This window comes from Perca fluviatilis, chromosome 14, assembly GCF_010015445.1.
Source record: "Perca fluviatilis chromosome 14, GENO_Pfluv_1.0, whole genome shotgun sequence".
NCBI classification, from domain to species: Eukaryota; Metazoa; Chordata; class Actinopteri; order Perciformes; family Percidae; genus Perca; species Perca fluviatilis.
Window position 1 is genome coordinate 23,859,043 of NC_053125.1, and position 11,084 is coordinate 23,870,126.

Genomic DNA, 11,084 nt, shown 5'->3' on the forward strand with positions numbered 1-11,084 from the left:
TAAGGCTACGTTTTTATAATAATCATGGAGTAATATCACTGTAATACTGTCAAGGAAATTGCAGGAAAATACAACTTATTGCTAGAAAATAATTCTGAAATTCTTTCCTGACCAAATGCTTATTTTATACTGAGAGGTTTTAAGGTAACTAGTGCAGTGAGCGCTGAAAACGTGCCTGTTTGGAGCGAGATGACTGCTTGGCCTCCTTTATTGCTGCATACAGCTTTCTCCTGAACCACTGTACCCCAAAATAACTTACAGAAGGCCCCCAAAGCACTTAATATGCAAACCTACTGTGTACTACTGACTTACTGTGTACGTCTTCTCCAGAGGAACACATTGTATTACTACATTTACCTGAAAAAGTACTGTTACTGTTTACGTTGCAGATACAGATTTCACTCACACACAAACACACACACACACACACACACACACACACACACACACACACACACACACACACACACACACACACACACACACACACAAAAAAAAAAATTTGTGATAAAAACTTCCACTTATTACTTAAAAAGTGTGCACAATGCTATTTAATGATGTTACAGTTAGAGTTATTTGAGGTGTAAGAAGTTTTAAAACAAACTACTAGATTAAACACAGACTCACACACACACACACTCACTTTGGACTCTGGGTAATTGTGACGCCATTTCTCACTATTTTTACAAACCAAACAATCAATCAATTAATGGAGAAAATAATCCGCATAATGAAAAGAAATATCAGTTAATAGTTTAAAATGAGCTCCAGCTCAACCAACTCAACACTAAAGTTCTGCTTTTACATCAACGCATGAGTAATAATGGTCTAATGAAATATTATAACAGTATCAGTACTTTTACTGAAGTAGAGGATCTGAATACTTCCTTCACCATGGCCTGTAGGGCATTAACACGTTACCTTTTTTTTATTCATATAATTTATCCTCTAGTGTAACAGAATGCGCTAGTGTGACTGTATTGCTGTTTACAAAGAGGAGTTTAATGGGGTTGTATTCAGGTGTTATGTAAGATTCATCAGACTCACAGACCGTCTTTTTTCAATGCTTGAGCCTTTTAATTGTGTTTCAGACAAGAAAAAACAGTTAAGTCTTCAGAATGAAATGCCTAAAAGGCTACATTCTTTAAGCAATGAAAAAAGCAGGGAAAAAGTATGGATTACTAGATTCAAAAGGCTACAGATGATAAAGACACAGAACTACAACTCCTGTGGTTGTGATGGGTAATGCATGTTTCTCTGTTATCCTAAGACATGTTATTGCCTTTTAGCACAGACGAACGGCATGCGGTAATTGCAGGGCTGATCGTCAAATTTCTTCTGATCTGTAAAAAGACAGAGGGAGTTAGTTTGGGTTATATTTTTTTTTTTTTTTTAAATGTTTCTTAAAGTTTTTTTTTTCTATATATATCTTATATCTATACAATTAATATATATATATATATATATATATATATATATATATATATATATATATATATATATATATATGTACAAATATATAAATATACATATTTTTGTAATGATAAAACCAGAATATGGCACTGAGAATTATGTTGTATATAATTTGTCAAAAAGGCAAAGATCCTTATGTGCTCAAGTGAGATCTGGTGTTTTGCCTTTGACTATTGAAACAGGACGATATGTTAATGTGGAAGAGGAAAAACGGATCCCGTCCTATGTGTTGTTTGAATGATATAGAAAATGTTTCAATTTTTGTTTTCTATTGTCCTTTTTTGTTGAAAAGCGCTGATTTTTTGTTTTGTAGGATAGAAGCAGAGATTGATTTGGTAAATATGGATGATGCTCAAAGACTGAGATGGCTGTTTACATATGAAACATAAATTAGCCAATTATCTAGATACAGCTTGGGAGAAGAGGAAAAAAGCTCTTTATCGAGATGAACTGTAGATGAGAATTTGTTGTTTGTGTGTGGTATGTGTGCACGTGTATATATGTGTATATGTGTGTATATGTATATATTTGTATTCATGTATTTTTACGAATGATTTTTAAATGCGACAGGAAGATGTTTGTTAAATAAGTAAATTTGTGGTGTCTTGTAATCCCATGTGGCCAAAATGTTTGGCATGACACAGAAATAAAACATAACTAACTAACTAACTATATGTTTACCTCCAAAGTTCATCAACAGACAGTGTGCATTCGCTCGATTATCAGGCTGTCCTGGAGACCAGAAGTTGAACCTAAAAGGTGTACCATCACTCCAGAACCAGGAACCCTCCTAGAAGATGATTATACAGACAGTATGGTTTAGACACGCGTTTTAGTTCGTTTCAGATTTGGTGTAATCAGTAAAATACCTGTTGTGCATCGGAGCCTCCAAGCCATGCGAGGGGATACATATGAGTGATCCGCAGTATCATACTCTGAATCACGTGATGCTCATCGAAGCTGTGCACTGATGCGAGGTTTCCACCGTGGTACAGACAGTTTTTCTGTACGAGGACAGAGAGAGTGTGCAGTTGTGTGGAGCCAGAGTGCATGTCAAGTAATAAAAAACTAAATTAGAAAGATATGCCGAACAACAACAAGTGTAACAGCCGAATGGACGTAGCGTTGAAGAATTTTGCACTGAATCCAGATCATCCTGATTACCTCAGCATCCGCCCAAGTCATGGCTGTTGGAACGTAGAGGAAACAGCGACCGTTGTAGCGAGTCCAACCACTTGGACAAGATGAAGACCTCTTGACAATGTGACTTTTCTCTGAAAACAAATTTGGGAAAAAAATGAACACAAGAAGCACAGACCCAGATTGTTTTATTTTCACATGCAGAAAACAGTTGCAGCTATAAATTGAGTTGACAAGAGCAGAAATCGTAAAGTTTCAGCTGTAAAAGGTGAAAGACCCAAACACTTTGCAGAGCTGATCATAAGAATGCATTTCTGTAAAATCTGAACAAAAACCAACTCACCTTCCTGAACGAGTAGTTCTATCTTCTGACCCGGCTCTGCTTCTGGAACAGCTGGAGGTTTGACACAGAACTTAGTGACTGAACTCTGTGTGCTCCCTATTCTTCACAGCAGGAGTGTCGGACTGCGGGGAAAAGGGGACTGAGTACCCAGGGCCCTCATGTGAGGAGGGCCCAAAAAGATGCTAGAATGAAAAGCTATGGATGCGGGGAGGGGCCCATAGAAAATGCCTTTCTACATGGCCCAGAATTTCATGCTACACCCTTGCTTTACAGTGAAGAAGGACAAGACTGATTACTTCCAGTCCTAAAGTAATTCCTCTTATGGTCAGTTTGATAGGACTTTGACCCATGAATAACAAATCTCTCCAATGTCCAGCCAGAATAAAAGAGGAGGCGGCATCGGCTCTGCGCAACAGAGCAGTAGGAACGCTGCATGGATGTCAGTAAATAACAGGACATATTTAGAGAAGACTAACTAAATAAGTGACAAAACATGTGGACAGTTTCTGGTCTTACAAACCACAGTTAATACTCACCAGCAGCTCTGGTCAGAGCCATCAGGGCACAGACCAGTAGAGACACAATCAGCACCTTCATGGTTGAGATGATGCAAATGGTAAAAATGATCTTCAACAAAGAGAAACAGATGTGTTAGTGATATTTCTGAAGAGAGCCCCTTTGAGTACAGGACAAGAGGAAGTAGAGATGATAATAGGAGACAACAGAGCATAAGAAACAAGGGAGTGAGAAAAGAGATGAAGCAAACCTTCTCTAGGATTATCTTCTTTCTTCTCAGTGTCAGCTTCAGTGTTCCTGTGTGGAGGTGATGAACAAGAGAAACACCAGCTCTTATATACAGTGAATTATCTATATTTGCTTTGAACAAATATATCCATCTACTCCACCTCAGTATACGGTGGGCTATAAAAAATCAATTGCTTTTGACTGATCCTGTAGAACAGGATCTTACCTATAAAGAATGACGTGTCACCTGTAGACCTGAACAACTGAAGGACAAACTGTTTAGACATTAGATGGATGGAGAAGATTAAATATGAAATGATTATATTAAATAATAAAGTGCAACCTTTTCTGAAAAGGCAAAAAAGAAAAAAGCGCTGCTCTATGCGGGGTGGGGGGAGCAGAAAGTCGTGATCAGTTTATGATGAAACAGTTTCAATAATATAATGGGACTCAGATTTAAAGTATAACTACTACAACTTTATATATATATATATATATATATATATATATATAAACATATAGGGAACTATTCACTATTTAACCATTTAGTGGCATTTTCTAGCATTAAGGGCAGCCTATGGCACTGCATTTTCTCCACCGGAACTGCATCCTAGAAGGCGTTTCATCACATTTCATCTATTTAAACGTAAAACAGTGGATTGTAAACACAGACTTTTGATGACTTGGGAAGTTGCGTGGAAGTATGGGAGTTTTAGTTTTTATTGTTAAATACATCGCTGGTTAGAAAGCATCTGTTCACGGACGAGTGTACCCATTCAAGTTTATTCACGTTACGTTTAGTAACATTTATTCATATCATTCTAATAAAATAGCTGCATTTTCCCCAACATAATAACGTTTTTCTTGATTCGATCTGTATTGGTAACAGTAAGCTAGTGAGCCAGCAAGCTAACATTAGCCAGCAGTGCAGCAGCAGGACATCTCCAAGCTGCCCAGAATGATCTCCCCCTTCACTTTTCTATAGTCTTAACTTTTGGTGCTTAACACACCTTTTGTTGGGTTAATTTAGCTAACTGTAAAGACGGGGGAGAAATTCGGCAGGGAGGAGATTATTTGGCACTAACACCGGTAGCGCTAACGTTGTGGATGGCCGCTGTTGTGACTGGATGCCTGGCTCATTAAATTGCCGTTAGCATCTTTAGCACCTGGCACTTGAGTTAAGTGCTGGCCAGGTATGGATTGCTGTGATAGTGGCTGGCTGTTGGCTGGCTAGGGGGCTAACGGTAACTAGCTTTATATGTCCCGGGGGTGTTGTCAGCTCTCATCCCAAATTAAGTGTCTTTGCGCTGGGGGAGTGAGGCAGACAGACCGGGGTGTGCTAGCTGGCTAAATTAGCATTATATTAGTTGTCTATCTATACAGCTAACGTTAACGTTACTAGTGAACTTATTCGTGGGTTAGCTCAGTGCTGCTTTTATCCGTGGTCAAAACAATCATACTACTAATAACTTTATGAGCCTGTTGAACTGATGTTGTAACCCTAACGTTAGCATTAACATTAGATGAGTGAAAGTTGAGCAATGTAGAACGTTAAGCTGGATCGATATTAATATCAATAAATAAGATCTCTGCTGTATTACTGTGTTGCAAAGTGGCATGTAATTAATCACAAAATGATGCCTTGTGGCAGAAAAAGCAGTATTACGGTTACAAGTAATTTTTTACTGTGACATTGTATGATTTACAATTACTCCTGAACATATCATCTGGGTGCCAGTGTTTTGATGGAAGTTACGAGTAACTAGACGGTGAAAGGTTATATGACGCCACTGACAGGCGGCTAAAGGAAACATCCCGTGTCTGAAAATGAAATAACAGAGTTCTCTGGGTTTGACATTTGGTGGAAACATTTGGGATAGTGTAACTACACAACTCAAAAAAATATTTAACAAAGGTATGGTCGTTTTTAGACATTTTAATGCAGAAATGTTACATATTGTACCTTTAAAGGGCACCCTATGGAGCTAAATTGGGGCCAAATGTTTTGTTAATTTGAAAAAAAATATATATAGTTGAAAAACTAAAGCTTGAACTTGAAAATTTAAGTTTTGGTCAAAACTTGGAAAAAATAAAACCATGTATTCAAACTAAAAATAAGTACCAATTTTTCTTTCAGTTTGAATAAAATTTAGATTCAATTCTGGAATTATTTTGAATAAATTATAAATTATAAATTTTCATTTTTCACTTTTATATTTCTTTTCAGTTCCACATTTCATGTTTTCAGATTCAAAACTTATTTTTTTTTACGGCTTCAAATCATTTTTTTCGGTTTTAGATCTGTTTTTCACTTTCAGATCATTTTTTTCCAGTTTCAGACTTTTGGTGCTACATTCAAAGTCGTACATGGAAGTGGGAGAAGTCATTGTTCCTGCTGAACTGCACAATCTGGCTCAGTTTATTGCTCTTATAGTGTAATTGGTACCATGTGTTGTCCAAAACAATTTTTTAAATGGAACTTTGTCACTGGTATCAGTTTGTTAAGTAAAAAGCACATGTATATAGTGGATAGAAAGCATTCAGTCATAGTTCTCACAGTAACACCATTTCCTGAAGGCAACATGACAGAGGAGTCTTCTGCCTTCTTTGTTAGGCTGTCACTCATAATGCCACGCCCCTCTGAGTTGAAGCCACGCCCCCTACGCAAAATCAGGGCCAAAAGTCTGAAACCGAAAAAAATGATCTGAAAGTGAAAAACTGATCTAAAACCGAAAAAAAAGATTTGAAACCGAAAAAAAAGATTTGAAGCCGTAAAAAAAATAAGTTTTGAATCTGAAAACATGAAATGTGGAACTGAAAAGAAATATAAAAGTGAAAAATGAAAATATATAATTTATTCAAAATAATTCCAGAATTGAATCTAAATTTTATTCAAACTGAAAGAAAAAATGGTACACTTATTTTTAGTTTGAATACATGGTTTTATTTTTTCCAAGTTTTGAGCAAAACTTAAATTTTCAAGTTCAAGCTTTAGTTTTTCAACTATATATATTTTTTTCAAATTAACAAAACATTTGGCCCCGATTTAGCTCCATAGCACCCTAGGGTACTTTTATCATGTTTTCTCCACACTCAATGATGATGATTAGAAAGTGTCCGGAATGTCAGGCTGTGTCCGCAATCACCCTTTACTCATTCTCTATATCAGGGGTGTCGAACTCAACTTCACTAAGGGCCACACTGGAAAATGAGAATCACATTAAGGGCCAGACATGTTTGACATGCTTTTTTTCAACCGAAAAGTTGATTGACCTTTTGACTGTATTATTTGTGTCTCATATAGCTTTCTCACTAACAGTTTGGTCGACATAAAGCCCTAAACAACAACCTGTTTCACAGCCTGAATATGTAAACTCTCTGGTTCTATGCCAATTTCTGAGCCTCAAAGTCGGCAAATCTGCCAAATTCTGCTTTGAGTGTCGCACAACTACAATCCGTAAAAACAGTTTCCCGTCTTTTTGGTTTGGCTCACATCTAGGCGGGCCAAAATCTATTGTGAACATAAATTGATATGCGGGCTGGATCAAAATTTGCGAGGGGCGGATTTGGCCCGCTGGCCTGAGTTTGACACATGTGCTCTAGAGCCTATAGTGAACGCTCATGTGCAGTAAATTCTGATTTCAGATACTTTCTGACCATCATCATTTTGCGTCATCACTGACATCATAATAAGCTACACTTGACCGTCAGCTTGTGTGATATTGTTTGCCAGTTAGACAGCGTGCGGGGTTTTCTTTGCAACTTTTGACCTGCTTGTCCCCTCAGGAGCACCTGTCTCACGATGTAGATGTGCAGAGTATGTTTCTGTACTGTGTCGTAGTGGCTAACAGAGTTACATCATGGCTCAGAGGTGTGTTTTTGGATTTCAGTCAGTTTAAACTTTACCATCTCCAGAGAGAGTTGGGTTGAGGTCCAGAGCAGTCAACAATAGACTCATCTAATAATCAGGTGGCATCAGGTCCAAAGACACAAGTATTTCAAAACCTGGGAACTAAAACTTTCTCCAGACCACTAGTGTTACGTAGAGTCTTTTGCTGTGGTGTGTGTGTGTGTGTGTGTGTGTGTGTGTGTGTGTGTGTGTGTGTGTGTGTGTGTGTGTGTGTGTGTGTGTGTGTGTGTGTGTGTGTGTGTGTGTGTGTGTGTGTGCTAAAGGGGGGGAGACCCCGCCACTTTGGCCTGCCACTACTCTCAATGCCTTTGTTGTTCTGGCTGGCAGCAGACGGTGCTGTCCAGAGCATGTGTGAGTAGGTTTTACTCATTTTTCCTCAAAAGGAGGGTGTTTATTGTGTGCTTGGTTTTGTTAGTAGATTAGGTTTTGGTTTTGTCATTTACTAACGCGCTGTTGTTCTGTTTCATTGTATATCGGCTTCTGCCTGAGACCGGGCTACGCCCGCGCTTTACTTGTTGGCGTTCTCCGCCGCGCTGTTACAAGCCTCCCATCCTTCCTTCAGTTAAAACTTGTTTTGTAAGTTTGATGGACTTACCTTTTAGCCCCCAAGAGCTGCTGCCAGGTGCAAATATTGTAACTGTATTCATGTGAAGCGAGGCGTTACCCTAGTAAATACAGGTTAAAACCAATCACCACATGACTGGTATGGTTTATCTAAGGACCTTGTCTGGAGAGTCCATGGAACTGGAGAACAGAGCCAAAACAATCAAAAGAGCTACTTGTAAAAAAGGAGATGTTGTAAACCCAAGGTAATTATTAACAGTAACAGTCACACCCGCCAGTGTTGAGGAACCGTCACCTTTACTTTTTGGGTAAAAGCATTTTTATTATACTTAAGTTCATTTTCTGTGTAAATTGTTTGCGAACACGTTTGCCATAGCAACTCTATGAGGTATAAGTCAGTGTGTGTTTATATATAAAGCTTTAAAATTGTTTTGATTTTACTACAGCATTAAAGGTCCCATGGCATGAAAATTTCACTTTATGAGGTTTTTTAACATTAATATGCGTTCCCCCAGCCTGCCTATGGTCCCCCAGTGGCTAGAAATGGTGATAGGTGTAAACCGAGCCCTGGGTATCCTGCTCTGCCTTTGAGAAAATGAAAGCTCAGATGGACCGATCTGGAATCTTCTCCTTATGAGGTCATAAGGAGCAAGGTTACCTCCCCTTTCTCTGCTTTGCCCACCCAGAGAATTGTGCCCACCCATGAGAGAGAGAGACATCATGGCTTTCAAACGAGCAAAGTGGCAGTTGGTCAAGGCCACACCCCCACCCTCCACCTTGCCCCCCCTCTCTCCTCCTCAATAGCATTTAAAGCTACAGACACAGAAATGGCACATACTAAGGAAAGCTCATTATGGGACTGGCTCTAGTGGCTGTAATTCTGCACCAAGGCTGAATTTCGGGAAAGAGATTTTAGATACAATATTAGGGGACCACTGAGGTCTATATAAAATCATCCAAAGAGCATCTTGTCATTGGACCTTTAATAGTAAAGCTGCCTTTAGTGGAACCAGGTGGTGATATGGCAGTACTGAGAGGCTTTAAGGTAACTAGTGCAGTGACTGCTGAAAACGTGCCTGCTTGGAGCGAGCTGACTGCTTGGCCTCCTTTATTGCTGCATATAACTTTCTCCTGAACCCCGAAATAACTTACAGAAGGCCCCAAAAGCAAGCTGCATCCTATGGTATGAAACAGTACTAACTTCCTGTGTCCTAAATGGACGTGGCCTCATTTGAAAGTGTAGTAAACACAGCTTAAAGACTAGGGCTGTCCCAAACGATTATTTTTTAAACGATTAATCTCGCGATTGTGTTTTCGATTAGTCGACTAATCTAACGATTAATTTTTCAATTAACCTAATGATTAATTTTTCAATTAGCGATTATTTACCCATTGCTCAATTATTAACAATTTACACAAAACAAATTTCAATAAGGTTCAAATCTTTATTTATTAAAGTAGTTTAGCATTGTTCAAGTAAAATGAATTTACAGTGCAACCTGAAGCCAGATGTAGGCTATTAATCCAACCACCAAATACAGTCACTTTCAGGAGGAATACAAAAATAAAAACAGAGCAAGTGCAAAAAGAGTAGCCTGTATTTGCTTTTTTTAACAGCAGTAGTTAAATAATGAATAGGCTTTTGATTAACATCCAAGCTCTTCTTCCTTTAATTTAACTTTAATTATTTGTATCTAAAGGCTGGTTAAGCGGAGGAGAAGTTGGACAGTTTGTTTTTGTCTCGTTCCAGTGATTAGCACATCTGGGTGATGGCGTTGGATATGCGTTAGCATGTTGGATGTATTTCCACTCACATACCCAACAACTGCTGAACAACGCCGACACACAGTCCTCGTCTTATCCACCACTTTCGCTTGTAGCGTACTAATGTAACTGACCCGGAGACCCAAGTTTTCGTAGCGGGACGGCATTAGACAAGAGGACATGACACGGGAGACTCCAGGCAAGCATACAGTCTCGAGTTTTGCCAAACTTGCGATCTTAAAGAGGCCGGCGGGGAACTCTTGTTGGTCGCCACCACTCGCCATACTCGTCTTTTCGTGCTGCTATCTCTGACTCACTCACTGACAAAAACCTGCATGTAGGCGGAGGAGCTCGGCTAGCTTCAGAGCTAAGGCGGAGATACAGATTAGGTGACCCTAGAACCCGCGTATCCAACGGTAGTTCCGCATTACATTAATTAATTTGCGCATGAGTTTTATTTATTTAATTTAGTGACGCGTCGACACAAATTATTTGTGTCGACGCATTTACGTAGTCGATGACGTCGACATATTTAGCATCACTGAGAATAGTTTTGTTAGGGTGTTCACGAACATTAGTTGAGGCTAGCTGATCTGTTTTGCCAGATCTCGCAAGAGTTTGGTCCTGACACAGAAACAGGTGTCAAACTAATTTTCTCCTGGTGTGTCCGTCTGAAAATTGCCATTTTAGTGTCAGAATGTTATGGAGATATGTGGCTTCTGAAGAATGGCTCCAATATTTACTTTGGTGTAAATATCTGTGTTCACGCATTACTTCTCCCATTGGAATCAATACACTCACGTCTCCTAAAGAGGTGTGGTGGAGCCCACATCATACAGATACAGGAAACTACTCTGAGTTAATAATAATAATAATGAATTGAATTTATATAGCGCCTTTTCACAGACTCAAAGTCGCAAAGTTATGGGGCCTCTCGGGTTCTCAACGGTCTCTGCCCAAAGCACTTAATATGCTACTGTGTACTACTGGCACAGCGTAACAGCATATTTTTGTGATAGAAACTTCCACTTATTAACTAAAAAGTGTGCACAATGATATTTAATGATGTTACAGTTAGAGTTCTTTGAGATGTAAGACGTTTTAAAACAAACTACTAGATTTAACACAAACTCACAGACCAGCTGG

At 38.9% G+C, this 11,084-nt stretch overlaps 1 protein-coding gene across 1 annotated transcript; it reads right to left on the reverse strand.

The window, feature by feature from the left end:
- Positions 1-1,048: 1,048 nt before the first annotated feature.
- Positions 1,049-3,810, reverse strand: LOC120572138 (type-2 ice-structuring protein-like). Its single transcript, XM_039821283.1, has 7 exons — positions 3,723-3,810; positions 3,493-3,583; positions 2,957-3,007; positions 2,638-2,747; positions 2,343-2,477; positions 2,155-2,263; positions 1,049-1,343 (listed from the first exon to the last, which is right to left on the reverse strand). Exons 2-7 carry the CDS (start codon positions 3,551-3,553, stop codon positions 1,276-1,278), a joined length of 534 nt encoding a protein of 177 aa, XP_039677217.1. The 5' UTR covers positions 3,554-3,583; positions 3,723-3,810; the 3' UTR covers positions 1,049-1,275.
- Between the last annotated feature and the right edge of the window lie 7,274 nt (positions 3,811-11,084).

Bases quoted from the DNA above. Each gene is read 5' to 3' on its own strand.
- LOC120572138 (XM_039821283.1), bottom strand. From the start codon at position 3,553: ATGAAGGTGCTGATTGTGTCTCTACTGGTCTGTGCCCTGATGGCTCTG. The intron at 2,748-2,956 runs GTGAGTTGGTTT...ATTTGTTTTCAG, and splicing joins AGAACTACTCGTTCAGGAAG to AGAAAAGTCACATTGTCAAG. The intron at 2,264-2,342 runs GTATTTTACTGA...ATCATCTTCTAG, and splicing joins GAGGCTCCGATGCACAACAG to GAGGGTTCCTGGTTCTGGAG.